The sequence below is a fragment of the Rutilus rutilus genome (assembly GCF_951802725.1).
Source record: "Rutilus rutilus genome assembly, chromosome: 17".
NCBI classification, from domain to species: Eukaryota; Metazoa; Chordata; class Actinopteri; order Cypriniformes; family Leuciscidae; genus Rutilus; species Rutilus rutilus.
The window spans coordinates 22,611,540-22,628,861 of NC_140230.1; the positions used below are offsets into that span (position 1 = coordinate 22,611,540).

Consider the following 17,322-nt stretch of genomic DNA (forward strand, 5'->3'; position numbering starts at 1 on the left):
TTAGTTGTTGTTTTTTACTCATTTAAAATTCTTAATTCATAATATGAATATGCAAGGATTATTCAATTCAATTTGATGGAATTTTACTATACAATTGGAATTCGTAAATCTTAAAACCGGGCTTATTATTTTTTTCACTTTTCCATATCTTCTCTATTTTAAACATGTATTTAAGAATCAGTTAAGTCTGGCATACTAGTTCCTACAATCCATACAATCCTCCCCAGAAACCCCTCCATGCAAATCCACTCCTCCCAGCACACACATATATATAAGTTCCACTCTGTGTGCTAAGGTTATAAAAATGTATGAAATTCCTAAGGTATTCTGTTGCACTGGGCGGAGCCTGCTGGAATATTCAGTAATAATCAGTCTTTCCTATTGTGGGTGTGTTCTTCTGACAAATTAAAAGCTGTGGAGCTAAAAAATGTTGGTGCCAGCTTCTCAGATTCTAATTTTAATATTTAGAATTTAACATATGGGGTTAGTTGGAATAGCCATTGTATAGCAAAAACATTGTTGTTTGGATTAAGACAAATGTACAAACCTTTAAAGTAACTGTTTCATGCATGTGCTCTATGGCACACCATCAATAAATTGGTAGGTTACTCACAGACAATAAAAAATAAATAAAAATACGTTTACGTTTAAAATACGTTTACGTTTAATTAATAATGCCACAAAAATGTTGACTTCCAAGCTGACGGGTAAAGTGCTATAAAGATGTTCCTTAAGCGTTTCCTTTACTTACATTTATATACAAATTGAAAACACGCGGAAATGCCTCCGGAGGACGCAGCTCGAAATGAGACTTTTGTTTTGTTAAAATGACACTACGCCCACTGTTGAATATTCCATGAGGCCCCGCCTCACGCAACAGAAAAGTGTTAGGAACGGCGTAGATGTACTTAACGTTACGCAATAACAGGGTCAACGCGGCGAGTTTTCCGTAAGGCGATATATTTCGTATGGTGTTAAAAAATAATTCTCAAGCAACAGATGTTTACCCCTGACCATACAGGGCGTGTAGCGTCGCCCCTTCTGGATTTAGAAAAAACGGTTTGCGGATCCTGCGCTGTTTGCAAACTACACCTAAACTCTTCTGCAGACTCCAGACTTCTGCCCTGCCTGCATACCGTTTGTAATACTTGCCTAACGAAGATCTGCACAGATGGAGCCGCAAAAGGTAAGAACTAACTTGTAGCGGTCACAGTTTGATTGGTTTTATTGGAGCGTTCGCGAAGGTCCAAGTTTGCACGTGACGTTTTTAAAATCGCGTTGAACTCTTTTACAGTCTATGGTTGAACTGTAGGCTCAAACAGTCGCGTGAAGGTCGGTTTAATTTACTGTAACGTTACTGTAGTCCAGACGAGTATGTATATAAGCTGTCTCGAAGTTAAAAGCCAGGGTTTTGGCCAGGTCGTGTTCCTCATGGGGGGCCAGATGACAACTTCCCGCGATATAAGGTTTGTTATCGACATACTAGCCTAAACAAACATTTCACATAATCTGTTTTTAAATAACAGTATATTGGTGAAAACTGCAATATTAAAATAAAATGTATTATAATGATCTTAAAATCTCCTGAAATCGCTTGCTTCGTTACTAACGCATGTCCAATACAGGAAGTTTAGACGAGTCACGTTATACCAGGGCACTGCTGTTAAGTTTGATTTATATTTGGACTTCGCTATATATTATATATTACTATATATTATATTCGCGAAAAAAAATTATATTCTATTTCTAATGCACGAATAGGTTTTCTTTGATCAGAACAAAGCACACTTTTTTCATATCAATTTAGCCCTACAAATAAATATTTTTTAACCCTTTCTCATTATGACATCACACAAAATGTAAAAATGTTTCTCAAATGTCTCTTTCATGACACAAAGCCCTGTTTATTGAATTTACATTATATTTCTTTTAAATTAAATATATTGTGTGTAAACAGTGTAAACAGAGAATATAATTGGCATTTTCGTGAATGTCAAACGACTTTGAAATATAAAACTAACTTAACCGCAGTTCAAAAAATGAATAAATAAAAAATACTTTCTTTAATGTAATGACATAGTGTCGCCACTACACGTGGAATATTACTTGCAAGCACTTTTCATTTGGATTTCATTTTATTAATAGTATTCTACTCTAACAAACAACTTTTTTTGTGGTTTTGTGGCTTGCTAAACAGCAGTAACATGGGTTTAGTGTTTCTGAGACTTTTGTTTCTTTCTGTCTAGATTGTCCATTATGTGCTCAGGCATTTTGTTTGTCTGAGGTCACAGAATGTTCCCTTTTTGAAGACGCATCTAATGATAACAAGGCCCCCAAGGTAAGAGTGCATAGATTATGGAAAACATTACGATTATGAATAAAATGGTACATTCATCAGCTGGAAAAAAAAGAATTCTGAAAATGATTCCAAGAATATCTTTCGTCTGTGTCATAAATGTTATATTTGTGGCGTGGAGTGGACTTTAATAGAACAGTTATTACAAGTTTATAGAGAATATCCTTGTTGTGAAGGGCCTTAAAGGGATAGTTCACTTTGAAATAAAATTTTGGTATGTTTTAGCTTACCTCAAGGGCATCCAAGATGTAGGTGTCTTTTTTTCCGCAGTAGTTTCAATTTTGATATTTTTAGGTCAAACCGTTCTTGTCTGTCAGTCATATAATGCAGGTCGATGGTCACTGTCTCAAAACACAAGCACAGAGTCCAAATTAAAACAATTCCCCATCGTCCAAATTAAACAATTCCCCATCGTAAGTACACATTGATGGCCTAAGACACGAAACGAGCGGTTTGTGTGAGAAAACGAACAGTATTTATATCGTTGTTATCTCTTGAACACAGCACACGTCCAAATGATCTGACGGCGCGGGCAGGTATAGATATATACATAGATGTCGCCTTGGCTACTGCAGTTCATTGGAACGAAACGGGCGGGTATAGATGTATACACTAGATGTCGCCTTCGCTACTGCAGTTCATTGGAACAAAAACGGTAGCCAAGGCGACATCTATGTATATATCTATACCCGCCCGCGCCGTCAGATCATTTGGACGTGTGCTGTGTTCAAGAGATAACAACGATATAAATACTGTTCGTTTTCTCACACAAACCGCTCGTTTCGTGTCTTAGGCCATCAATGTATACTTACGATGGGGAATTGTTTTAATTTGGACTCTGTGCTTGTGTTTTGAGACAGTGACCATCGACCTGCATTATATGACTGACAGACAAGAACGGTTTGACCTAAAAATATCAAAATTGAAACTACTGCGGAAACAAAGACACCTACATCTTGGATGCCCTTGAGGTAAGCTAAAACATATCAAAAATTTATTTCAAAGTGAACTATCCCTTTAATTGGCACAAAGAATTCCAGCACTGGCATAAAGGAGACATTTCCTCTCTGTCTTCCATTGTAAACCTTCAATCAAAATTTTAATCAATCTTTGCAGTGTGCCGGTTGCGAAGAGAGTGAGGTTAGTGGATGGTGTGTCCAGTGTGAGGAGGCCCTGTGTTTGGACTGTATGTCTGCCCATCGTAGGGTAAAAGTGACCCGTGACCATGAAGTCACACCCAAAAAACCACCCACAGGTTAGATTTGCTTTCTATGCATGCTTTATTTATTATTCTTTATTCTTTATTCGGATCCCCAATAGCTTCCACAAAGTGGTTGCTAATCTTCCTGGGGTCCACACAGCCATACAAGACAAAAACATCCAGATAAAATAAAACCAAGAAATATTTACACTAATCAAATCATCAAACTATACATCTTAGCAGTAGCAGCACATCAAACATGCAACATACATTTACACATTTGTAAGCATATCTTTACATTGTCTTCTAAGTACATATGTGCTTTTACTTTTTCATATGTTTATTGGAACCATATTCCAAGCAACAGAACCTCGATAAAGCACAGGTTTTTTTTTTTCATGAAATTTGTGTGTGGACAAGCTAAAAAGAGTTGAGCCTTACTCACTTGATGCTTTCCATAGTCATGTCTAAAAGTTTTTCAGAGAAGAAACAGGGTGTATGATACTTGATTACCTTATAAAAATACACCAGCAGTCGTAAATGTAGTTTATCCTTCACTAACAGCCATGATAATTTTCTATGCATATCAATAACATTGGCCTGAAATGGATAATGAAGCACTAACCTAGCTGCTCTGTTCTGAGCCATCTGAAGTTTTTTTTTTAAGTTTTTCTCAGATGCACTTGACCATATCATTGGGCAGTACTCAAGATGTGATAAAACTAACGATTGCACCACATCTTTTAAAAGCAAAGAGGGAAGAAACAGAACATTTCCTGGCCACAGCTATACTTTTTCCCATATTGCTTACTATATAATCTATATGTTCAGGCCAAGACTAACACTACTATAAACTTCTGTGCATTTTCAGATCTGTTCTGTTGTTTCTTTTGTTCAGGTTGGGTACAGAGAAGACGCTGTCCCTCGCACACTCAGGAGAGCTTGAGGTTCTTCTGTCTTGTTTGTGAAGAGCTCACGTGTAAAGACTGTCAGCTGATCACTCATAGAGGCCACAGGTATAATTCAAATCAACCCTCTCAGATCAGTGCATGTGAAGATTAAAAGATAACTATATGTGATGCGATCTGGGAAAACCCGTCGGATGTCGCGCTGGGCCGTTTTTTTTTTCATTAAATTATTATTCTATAACATCTTCTCTCTTATCTCTGAAAATATCTTGGCAAAATTCCCTTGTTTAGTACAGAAAAACAGCGATTTATAGTGTCAAGCTGAAAATACTCTCTTTCTCTAATGCATTCTATGCGACCATTTTCTCTAACGCCCGGCAGAGGTAAAAAAAAACAAACAATCGCCATATATCCCATACACCTGTCCGTCTCTTAACACTTCAGAGATAGTTTATCTATAAAATAAACCACATAACATGTAGGCTACAGTGAATGTGTATTAGTGCGCATTTCGCGCCAATCCTGTTTAAACTATAACGTCACGCAGTTTTATAACAATCGCGAGATGGAGGAGAACAAGAATTATTACAGAAACACAGAGTGCTCCTGACAGAGCTTTCTTTTTCTTCTTGAATTTTGCCACGCACCATTTTCATATTTAGTGATTTTCATATTCAAACGCTGACAGCCTGAACTTAAACTTCAAAGTTACAGCTACGAACTGCGTCTGGTTCTCTTACGAGAGTTACTCTCGTGTTGCATAAGCTAGTTTACGCTACGGGTAAAGTCATCTTTTCTCGAGGAGATATTGAAGCTGTTATGTATTATAAGTTGCTGAATATACTGTAATACACTCAGTGATTATTAATGTGCCTGATAAGAGTTGATTCTGAACAATACAAAACATAGAGTTTCTTAACGTAACCTAGTCTAGTTATTTTTATACGGTTTTATTAGTGCCAAGCGTCCCGACGGTGACAGTTAATTAAACCTGTTTTTCTCAAAATTCCGTTCCAGAAAATCATAGCGATCGGCCGACTTCAGATAAACATAACTTTTGCTACCAACAAGCTATGATAAAAATAAAAACAGATTTGGAAAGGGCTTGATACCAGCTTCCATATGATATCAAAACCTGTAATAGGTAAAATTTCACCATCACCAGGTGGGTTTTCCCAGATCGCATCACATATGGATGCATTTTTAAGTAATTGATTCTTATTTATTTACTTGGCTTTAACAATTATTTATTTATTTTTTTCTGTTCCATGTTTTACATATCCATCTATATGTCAGTTTTGTGCAGCAGGAGGAAGCTGTGGGATCTCAGAGACAGCTACTGCAGAGTTTGTTGGACTCCATCAGACAGCAGAAAGTGACAGTCAGCAGCAGCCTGCTGCTCCTAGAGGCAAGGTAAGTGAATAGGCCCATGCAAGCTGACATCTTATAACAGAAAAACTTTATGCTTTTTATCAAAATCTGTCAACAGTACACCAATTGAATACAATTCATCATACACTTAACAACTAAAAGCCAATTCACACTGCACCAACAGACGCAGAACAACGCGCACAATCGCCAGATTACAGTATGTCCCTTCTTAGACATTCCACATCCCGACAAACGCCGATTCAACATGTTCGGCGAAAACAATCAATGGAAACAGAAACAAACTCTTGCAGAAACATGCTCCTCATTGATGCATGACAAATTAAAACCACATGCATTCTAAAACCGGCTCAAAATATAACAGTTTTGATATCCACCAACTGGATTGATTCAGAGTCTGAAGCAAAAAAAAAGTCTGTGCCTGCCTATCATAAACTAAAGGCTTTTGTGTGAAAACTCTGACTGCCCAAAATCTGCAGACTGGCTCTGACTTTCGGCAACTAGTGTCGACTCCTCCAGAGTGTAAATCGGTGCAATAATTTTGGCAAATGTTGGTGCTTGCATCAAACCATCTTCTGTAACAAATATAGTGTAGTGACTTCTTATCTCCAAAGATAAGTCCAATAAAGTAAATTTATAATGCGTCAAAATCATTTACTTTACATTAACTTTAATTTGAACTTCCTTAAAAGTAAAAAAAGACTCCGCTTGCGCCTGGTATCAGTATCCATTTTCAGATATCTGATCAGAAATTGACAATACTAAATACAGATTTAAACAGACCCTGCCCTTGAAATGCTATAACAAATGGTCACAGGAGACACATTTGAATTGTTAGTACCAGATGTAAATGCCGATCTGTCTAGCCTGACAACGTTTGACTGGTACTCTTCAGAAACCAGGTGTAAACGGGGCCTTTTATTCAAAAGGACAGTGGTAAGGCGAAACAGAAAAAAGAGAGTGTGAGCACCAGGAGAGGTGTTAATGGCAGATCAAAGCGGACCCAACAGTGAATGGAATAAATTACTTTACATCCTGGCAACGTATAGTCACTAGAAACATTACTGAAATGGTAGTATTCCACAAAAACTATCGTAACTAACTCAACAACTCATCAAATCTGTTTTTGAGAGATATGTATGGTGGAAATTCACTTGTAATATACAGTCAGGCCACTCAGTGGTAAAAAGCAAGTAAAGTTTATTTACCTCTGATTGCAAGCTTCTACAGTTGAATGGTTATCACATGCATGTATATGTTGAAACAATCAGTATTAAAGGAACTTTATGTGATTATGATTGGTGAATTAATATATTTTCCACAAATCTATAAAGTAAAGAAAACCTCTGCTCTGCCAAGGTCAAAGAGCCATAACTGGCTAATCCATAGAGAAAACACAGAACTCTTATCTCCTCTATTAGGAATGCAAGCCTTGAAGAGTGGGTAAAGAAACACACAGCATATGCTCAGTTTTTGCATTACAAAAGGAAAGCATCCACAAAGAAGGAAAATATGTTATGAAGTTTATAAACATCTAAGATTAATAGACTTCTGAAATCCAGACATTCAGTTGTGTTTTACATTTCACAGTGCAATATTAAAAGAGTATGGATGTGAAAGAGGATCACACAGCACTCTTTTTCGACTTTGTCAGCTCCCTGACTACTGCAGGACAATAGCAGTTAGTTTGTAGCACATGTGCGCACATCCAAAGTTAAAATGGGTTTGCTTTACAGACATTTCCTGTTTTATTATCTTGTCTGTGTATAATTATGCTGTTGAGAATATTTTATTCTTTATTAGATTACAGGACATTGAGGATCTAAAAGTTGCTGCAAAGAAGATGTTGAGACAGGTGGTCCACTCTCTTTATCAGGCTCTGGTACTGAAAGCTACGCAGGTCTTAAATGAGATAGAGGTAAGAATGTATTGCGCAATTTGCTAAAACATGCATGATTAAAATTTTTCCCTAAAAAGGTAAATGATGAATATTTGGCGTACTTCACATATTTCAAAATGTCTTTTCTATCTCAATTATTACAGCATGTAGCTTCAGTAATTATAATAACTGCCCATCTATTCAGATTATTCATTTGTTTAGAATCAGTCAGTTTTTTTATTTCATCAAAGCCCATTCATCAAACAAAAAATGCACTCTCATTTATAATTTGCAGAATATATGAAAATAACATGACCTACATGGTTTTCTCAGATTTTATTGATTACACTAGGCAGATATTTTCCCATTGTTATGTATTTCCAAAAGTCTAGACTAATTAATCGAGATTTAGTTATAGCATTCATTTGTTCCTTCTATGGCTGTTTTTAGATGCACTTTTAACACATTTCAAAATGTTCAACATTACAAATTTTCAACATTTCAATGTAAGCATGAATATAAAAAAAGAATAGAAAACAGGAATTAAACAAAACTAATAAATTAATCGTCATTTCCATCTTCCTTAAAAGCACTTTCACTATACTCTCGATCAAAGAATTTCCATCACATCATAAACACTAATCATCTTTTTCACCATTTCACTCTTTCTGTCTAAAAGATTCTGAGCTACAATAAAGGCTGTATGTTGGTATTAAAATAGTACCTCATATTTCTGTGTTTTTGAAAGAGCTCATTTATCTGATAAAGCCAAGAAAAGTTCTTACTCTCCTGAGAAACACCCACATACCTTATTATTAACAGAAAGCACTTAGCAAAAAGAACAGGACTTTCCCAACAGAACAATGTCCCTTTTCTTTTGTGCGACTTGCGTCTTATCAGCCCCCAATCCTGTTCAGGAACCTCAAATCTGTAACCCTTACTACTTTGTGCACGTTTAATTTTAAGGTCCTGTATGCAGAGGAGGGGAAATGTTTATTGGAGAGGAAGACATCTCTGAACAGGCTGGAAGGCTGTCAGGACTACATAGTAGCTTTTATTGACAAGATCCTAAGCACAGAGGCCCATTGTTTCCTAGTCCACAAAAAAAGAGTAAGCCTTTTTGTTTCATGCTTATTCCTTAAATATCGTAAGATATCTAAAACTTCATACTGATGATGTTCAAGACTTTCCACCTTAGATTTATTTATATTGTTTAGGATACTTTTAGCTCCATGTTTTGAGGTGAGGAACTTACATTTGTATATTCATCTGATTTTATGTGACCACTTTATGACCATGTGTCATATTTGTTACCAAAACTGGGTCACATTCAGATCCTGAGTGCAGATCCCCTTGCTATATTTTGTGTGTCTCTAACTCAGATTGAGGCCCAGGTGAAAAAGCTTCTGTCCCAGGAGACATGCACCCCTGAGACCATGATTAAACTGCATGTTCAGCTTCAAAATGATATCTGTCAACACATCATCAAACTTGGTACATAAAACCTTCCACTTTTTTACTAATTAAAAGTATTTACATTTTATAAAAATCTATTAATTGAATATCTTTTCCTTTTTTTCTACCCAGGATTTATGAAGATTAGAAAGATTCCTGTTCCTTTTACCTCTCTGAGAACTGGTTCCACTCAGTCAAAGTCTGTGGAAAGCTTAAATCCAAATTCTGTACTAACTGACACGGATGTTCATCCTATACAGGCCTCATCAAGTGTTAATGCACAAGTTCAGGGTGATTGTGTATTTAACGGTCCTGCACCGCGTTCCTGTGCTTCCTCACAGACTGTACAAATGAACCAGAGTTTGCCTCATCCATCTCAGCCCAGCCAACCATCTCAGTCTAACCAGGCCACATCCCGCTCTGCAAGTATTAATGTTGCTTCATCCCAACCAAATCAATCTAAACTTCCCTCTTCAGAACTTCAAAGATCATTTTCTTCCTCACCACAGTTGGTCCGAATCCTGTCCCAGGATGTCAATCCTGGGCAATCCATGCATGATTACAGCCCCTCATCACACTGTGTCCCATATTCTCTTCCGTCTGCTCAAAAAACTCAAACGAATCCTCATCCATCTTCTAATTTTCAGACTCGTCTTCCACTCACAAACAACACCGCGTCTCAAATAAACAATATTTCCAAGTTAGCCAAGAGTAGGAGGACCTCAACCTTACACTATTACCCTTCCATCGCCCACCCAATGCCAGTTAACAACCAAACACCTGCACGAACTCATCCAATTCCACTCAACATCCAAACACCCGTACCAACTCATCCAACACCAGTCAACATCCAAAGTCCCATCCTAACTCATCCAATACCAGCCAGCAATCAGACACCCCTACTGACTTATTCAATACCACCCAACAACCAAACAACATTACTAACTCATCCAATACCAGCCAACAACCAAACACCCCTACTGACTCATCCAATACCAAACAACAACCAAACATTTGTACTAACTCATCCAATACCAGCCAGTAACCAAACAACCCTACTGACTCATCAAATACCAGGCAACAACCAAACACCCCTACTGACTCATGCAATACCAGACAACAACCAAACATTTGTACTAACTCATCCAATACCAGCCAACAGCCAAACACCTGTACGAACTCATCCAATACCAGTCAACAACCAAACACCCATAGTAACCCAACCAATACCAACCAACAACCAAACACCCATAGTAACCCAAACAATACCAGCTAACAACCAAACACCCATACTAACCCATCCAATACTAGTCAACAACCAAACACCCGTAGTAACCCACCCAGTTTCAAACATGCCAACTGACACCCAAACACTTATACTGGCCTATCCAATACAAACCAGTTTCCTGGGACCCGTCCATTCTTTTTCAGCACAACCAAATATTCCTTTAGCTGTTCTTTCTACCATAAACACTCATTCTTTAAATGATGTTACTGCAGTCTCTAATGTCCACTCTGCTGAACCCTCCAATTGTGGGAGAAATCATTGTTCCCATAACCCTTGTGCACAGAATACCACCAGTCCAACCTTTAAAGCCATCCAAAGCACAACTAGTTTGTCTTCACTTCCTGTAAACCCAATAAGTTCTGCTTCCATTAGTGGCAACGACACCTTCTGGTGCAAGAGAGACACCTACAATTATGCTAACCTCCCAGTCAAGGCTTTGGCTGACTCCGTCTGTGATCAGGACGCAGGTGTGAGCAGCACGAATTTCACTTATACGGATCATTCGGAGAGTAACTTGCCCACTTCCACCGTGTCAGAGACAGATACCAAAGAATCTTCACCAGATCCTACCCATTCCTCTGGCCCACCCAAACTTCACCAGGACTCTCTCTCCACCACCACAGGGAAATATTCAAGACAAGCTCAAGCCGGTCAGTCATTCACAGAGAGCGACTCTAGCCTAAAACACTGGAGCGTTGGCATGCCAACAACTTTTCGTCAGCTTGTAGAAATAACATGCACACCTGTCGGCTCAATAGACAATCAGAACAACACACCTCCAGCGAATTCAACTCCATGTGGCACATCAGACGACCTTGCATTGGAGGTTGGTAAATGTTTGTTTTTTTACAAACAGGAGTATTGAATGGTAGAGATATGTGTTTCATTCAAAAGTTTTCTTTTCATACCAGAGGGTGACATGTGACAAGACTGTCCAAAGGGATTTTGACCACACAAAGGAAAAAGAGGAACAAAAAGAATCTGCAGGTGATTTTCTTCAGCTTTTGTTCGCAAAAGTATAGTGATTGTTTGTTTTCCTCACTCATTTCTTTTCTTTTTTTTTTGTCTTTTAGTGCTGTTGGAACAATTCAAGAAACAATTCAAGAGGTGAACTATAAATCCATATGCCATTAGTCCATATACTATAAACATGCTTCAAAATGGGATCTAAAGTATTTATTTGCATCCTGTCTGCATTGCAGGAGTTATTAACCTTATTCTGCAAAAGACACAACAAACATTATTTTGGTTGTAATAACTATTTATAACATTATTAATAGTATTTATACTACCAATCAAATGTTTGGGATCTGCAAGATTTCTTTTTTATTTATTTGATTAAATATGTGAAATATTATTACAATTTAAATTAACGGTTTCTGTTTTAATATATTTTGTAATTTAATTTGTTCCTGTAATGGCAAAGCTGAATTTTTAGCAGCCATTACTCCAATCTTTAGTGTCACATGATCTTTGAGAAATCATGTTGCTAAATTTTTTTTATTTGAATAAAAAGTTTTTTAAAAAGAACAGCTTTTATTTGAAATATATATTTTTTGTAACATTTTAAATGTCTTTACTTTTATTTTTGACAAATGTAATGTGTCCTTGCTGAATGTAAATGTTAATTTCTTGGAAAAAAAATCATACTGAGCTGAAACATCGCTAGTGTATACATTTATTTCTTTGACCGGTCACCACTGGTTTCTATTTGTAATAGGTTTCCACGCGTATCTCTGGTGCGCCTGCCCATATCTCTGCTTCCATGTGGGCAGCCACTCCCAGAGTTCCACCTTACTACAGATATCTCTAGAGACCACGTCATAGTGCAGGAATCCCAGGGAGGACAGGTAAGGACTCTGGAAAGCTGGAAAGACTGCATGTGTGACTGATGTTAGCCTACAGCCATGATAGTTCCAGTCCACATCTATTCTCAATTGTGCCCTGTTCTTCCCCAGATTAAGCAGGTGTGGAGATGGCATGAAGATCCAATACCATCTAGAGCCTCTTCCTGCTCTATTTTGCAAAGCAGCAACAGCTCCCCGGCATCTGACGTACAATTCTGTGCAGTGTGTCAGTCTGCAGGGGCTGCTCTTCTGTGTGTGAAATGTGGATGTGCTTTTCACTCTGATTGTCACATCCCACCAATACTCACAAAACCTTGGTAAGACCAGGAACTAACAGGAATTGTATAAAACTGAATTTAATTACAATTCTTGAGTAGCTATGAGTAATAAGACTTTGGAGTTTGATAAGCGTGTGCATTTAAGAACAATAACAGTGTTTTCTCTGGCCACTATTTGAGTCTTGGTGTATGTCTTCTCTCTTGCAGTGAGGATTGGGTGTGTTTGCTGTGTGAGGATGTAAATGAGACCGTGTATGGCAGTGAGGAGATGAGGACGTCCAATCTGAGTCTACAAGATCAAAGAGTGAGACACCACCAGCCTGAAAGGATCTACACTCATAGTTAGACTTGCAACACTTTTAAGGATATTTAGGAGAGGATTGTTGTTTAGCATAGAGTGTCATGCCACAACTCCCATCTCTTGTTCTGCAGTGATATAAAGTCACACTGATGTAATGTCATCCATTCTGTTCAGAAGTGTGAGAAGCTTCTCCTTAGTCTCCTGTGTGATGAGAACAGATGCCTGCTCTACAGCGCCACCAAGGTAAATACACGGTGCATGTAGTATTTAGCAAAACTGTTTTTTTTTTATATTAAGATGTGAAGTCACAAATACTGATGGAGTTCCAGACAATATTACAATGATATTATTATAAGGATATTCCAGACAGTTTAGTGAATGTACAAGATAAAGGACAAATTGCTCAAAATAGAAATGCCAAATTTTTTGACATGTACTCTTTTGTATTCATGTTGGTTTTGAAAACTTATATCTTCAAAAAAAGTTCACATTTAAAGTAATTTACTCACCCTCAGGCCATCCAAGATGTAAGTCTTTTTTTTTTCTTCAGTAGAAATATAAAGAAGATTTTTAGCTGAAACTGTGGTCTTTGGTGATTCACATAATGCAAGCCAATGGCTAGTCACTTTGAGATAAAAAAAAAAAAAAAAAAAAAACAGACAGGCAAACCAAAAATAATTCCCTTGGCTCCTGGCGATACATTGAGGTCTTATGAAGCGAAATGATCAGTCTGTGCAAGAAACTGAGAATTATTTACAGCATTATTGCCTGTAATAGTTCATGGCAGTATGGAGCGTGAGCTTCCTGTCGCATATTTAGCTTCATAAGACCCTCAATGTGTCGTCAGGAGTGTAATAGAAATTTAACATTTAGATGTGTTCTTTTACTTTTAGATGTGTTCTTTTACTCTTAGATGTGTTTTTACTTTTAGACGTGTACAACTTGTATTAACATCTTTTACTTTATTTTTACTCATAAGCATTTAAAGGAACTGTATGTAAGATTGTGGCCAAAACTGGTACTGCAATCACTTTCAAATTACTGTAGAGCAGTGTATCCCCTACCCCTCCCCCCTGACTTGAGGTTGCCAGATAGGCTGCAGGATCCAGCAGGAACGTAGGCTGACACGTTTGTAGCTGCAGCTGTGGTAACTAGAGCAGAGCTGGCAACCTGGATGCTGAAACACAACTGACTTCGTGATTGGTAGATAGGTGGAGGGTGGGGCATCAGGCCAAAACACAACATGACAACATCAACATCAGTTGAGGGCTGCAACTATCACTTTTAAATGACAATATCCTGGCCGGACTACTGTTGTCAGTGATATAAGTATTTGAAATGAACATGATTTCTTAATGTCTAGTGACATATCAGGGCCATTTTATGATTAATTGAAATACATTTCTTACATACAGCTCCTTTAAAGAAATATAATCATATAAGCTAAAGCACGTTATTAAAGATATGTAATCAAGTGTTAGAAAAGCATAAGTTAAGACAAGCTTGCAGGGACAAAATGTTCTGAGTTATAGGAGACTGAGTAGCACAGAGTGTACTTCAAATGAGCTTTTGTACTTCAAGTGTCCTTTTGTGTGCTCCAAGTGTGAAAAATATGTGTGCAGCGTTGATCGAAATAAAGATAGACAAAAGGTGTGAATTTGAGCAGCAGCTAAAAACAGGAACTTGTAGTAGGCATGGTATTGTTCTGTCTAGATATAATTTATGCCAGACAAAAGATCTTGAACAAGATGTTTCCTTTTAAGGTAAGCGATCTTTTGAGACAGCTGAAGCCTACCCAGGATGTGTTAGGGGTATATAACCTCGGCAAGGGAACTAACCCTTTGCCTTCTCATAGCAGATGCTCTCTGTATGTGAATGCCAATTTCTTGCAAGAAATAAACATTTTTGATACTTTGACTTTTCAAAGTTCTCGACTTGTCTTCTTCCTCCTCTCGAATAGAATTATTTCCATAACAGGAGCCACGGGTATTAATTTTGTTTTGCTTGCTTGCTTTTTACTCTCAAAGGATGGTATCCATTGACTTGCATTACATGAAATACCAAGGACCATGGTTTCAGCTAACATAATATGAAAATGAGTTATTAATAGACTTACTGACTGTGACACACAGTCATGTCAGTCTTCATTTCCTTATTTTTCCTGCATGTTTCAGCATTTGTCACACCACATGATTTTGTTTGTACCACATTTAAAAAAAAATCTGTGTATAACAAGTTAAAAATAACAGCGTTTATTCAAAATGGTAATTTATATTGTTAGAAAAGATTTCTAGCACTTTTTATCAATTTAACACATCCTTGCTGAATAAAAGCATTCATTTCTTCCAAAAAAAGAAAGAAAAAATTACTGACCAGTAGTGTATATTGTTACAAAAGATTTCTATTTTAAATAAATGCTGCTCTTTTTAAACTTTTTATTCATCAAAGAATCCTGAAAAAAGTATCTCAGATTATAAAAAAATATTAAGCAGCACAATTGTTTCCAACATTGATAATAAATCAGCATATTAGAATGATTTCTGAAGGATCATTGCTGATGAAAATTCAGCTTTTTATCACAGAAATAAATCAATTTTTTGAACTATATTCAAATAGAAAAAACATTATTTTAAATTGTAATATTTCACAATATTGCTGTTTTTTTTTACCAGTACTGTATGTGTGTGTGTGTGTGTGTGTATGTATATGTGTGTATATATATTCTCTGTATATGTTATACTGCTTATTTTTTCTAATACATAATTAGAAAATATTATGCCAAACTACATATTATGGGTTTCTTTGAAATAATGTAATTAATATTTATTTAATATTTAAATATTCTTTCTTCATGCTCATCATAGTAAAGGTGTAATACAAAGTCATTGTATGAACGAATTGTATTTTTGAATAAATTAATAGATCCGGACGAAAAATGATCTCATGAGCTGTGCTTTGTTTTTAAAGAATCACTCAAAAACCGCCGAATTCGATATAATACTGAGCCGAATCCTGGGGACAAGGAAGCCGCCTTATCGGACTGCTGCTGAACTGGTGTCAGATGTTTGGACTCTTTTTGACATCTTGATGATGACCTCTGAGGTAAACCGCTGCCAATCAGCTTATCACATTCATGTGTAATTTAACTGGCAAGCTTCTTCTTTGTAGTTCAAAACATTAGCTGAAATACTACAGATGTATACATTTTAATCATTGAATTGGTTGTTATATAATAGTGATGTGCTATTTTGGTTATTTATACAGAGGAAAAACATGATTGTCAAACTTCAAGAATCTTTCCAGCAACGGGTGAATGAAACTTTTGGGAAGAGCCTTCATGCATCTCTTCTGAAATACTCCAGCAGTGAGGATCCAAGAAATACTTCAGAGACAGAGACTCAAAGAGAGAAGCACAGAAACACTTTGAAACGCATGCGAGAGTTTTTCTTGGAAAACTGTGGTACAACAGCAAAGAAATCCTGCACTGATAAAGGCAAGGAGAGAGATGGCTTTGGGAACACTACAGCTGATGAACATTGAAGTGTCTGCGTCATTGCTTTTGAAACCACACATTTATATCACTCTCTATTTATTGTTGTACCGTAGTTTGTTTATTTACCTTTGCCTTGAAGTAAAATGTTTATTAAACAGATTGTTTATTTAATTTAAGGTCACATTCGTTCACTGCTCATGGGGTTTCTATTATAAACATTATAGTTCAATGTTGTTACGCAGCTGTGATGCCAGCAGAGGGCGCGAGGACCCTTTGTTTGGTCGAATGACGTGGCTCTATAATCACTTCAATATTTTTATTTTTGTGCTATGGACGACTTGTGCTACGGACATTAATGATCAGTCTGTTCGTAAAACTTGCAGCAATTTTTGAAAAACAGAAATAAAACCCAGGTATATTTAGGAAGCATGCCATTATCATAGATAGGCACTCAAAACACCCCTCTATCAAACACCGCAGAACAATTCAACAGCTGCAATAATGTGAATTATCAGAGAACATATTGAAATTGTTGGTTTAATTTAACTCTTTGTTTAGATTATCATATTTTAAATATGCAATATTTTTATAATGGAATTCCATATTTTAAGATTGAAAGTGTTGACATGAGTAAGTAAAAGTTTAAAATTTTGTTCAAAATAAAATGTTTGTACCTTCATATAACAAAAGTCTAAACTGTCAAGTATCTGGGATATAATAGTAAACACAATTTTATCCTAAAGGGTTTGTCATGAAAGGATTTAAAATCTTGTGTTTTGCTCTGTGCGAGTGCGAACAAAACAAGCCAGAAGGCTCTCTTGAGGGAGTTGGGTGAAAGAGAAAACACGGTGTAAATATCTCATTGTCCTGGCGCTACTTGATAGGACAATTTTGGTGGTTTGCTAAAGCGAACAGATGCACTGTTCT

At 36.9% G+C, this 17,322-nt stretch overlaps 1 protein-coding gene across 3 annotated transcripts; it reads left to right on the top strand.

The window, feature by feature from the left end:
* The first annotated feature begins 873 nt into the window (after positions 1 to 873).
* On the top strand, positions 874 to 17,076 carry trim33l (tripartite motif containing 33, like). 3 transcript variants are annotated; one of them, XR_014624948.1, is made up of 17 exons: positions 874 to 1,186; positions 2,247 to 2,338; positions 3,473 to 3,611; positions 4,456 to 4,573; positions 5,762 to 5,878; positions 7,658 to 7,772; positions 8,700 to 8,843; positions 9,116 to 9,227; positions 9,321 to 11,302; positions 11,388 to 11,463; positions 11,550 to 11,583; positions 12,197 to 12,326; positions 12,435 to 12,640; positions 12,809 to 12,905; positions 13,034 to 13,145; positions 15,870 to 16,004; positions 16,167 to 16,575. XR_014624948.1 is itself a non-coding variant. In XM_084384587.1 (17 exons), the coding sequence occupies exons 1-17, from the start codon at positions 1,000 to 1,002 to the stop codon at positions 16,440 to 16,442; spliced, it is 4,029 nt and encodes a 1,342-aa protein (XP_084240713.1). In that variant the 5' UTR covers positions 874 to 999; the 3' UTR covers positions 16,443 to 17,076. The 3 variants fall into 3 exon arrangements, 1 of the variants encoding a protein (XP_084240713.1); XM_084384587.1 differs by having other exon boundaries at positions 13,077 to 13,145; positions 16,167 to 17,076; XR_014624949.1 differs by lacking the exon at positions 16,167 to 16,575 and having other exon boundaries at positions 12,809 to 12,942; positions 15,870 to 15,950.
* Positions 17,077 to 17,322: the final 246 nt, after the last annotated feature.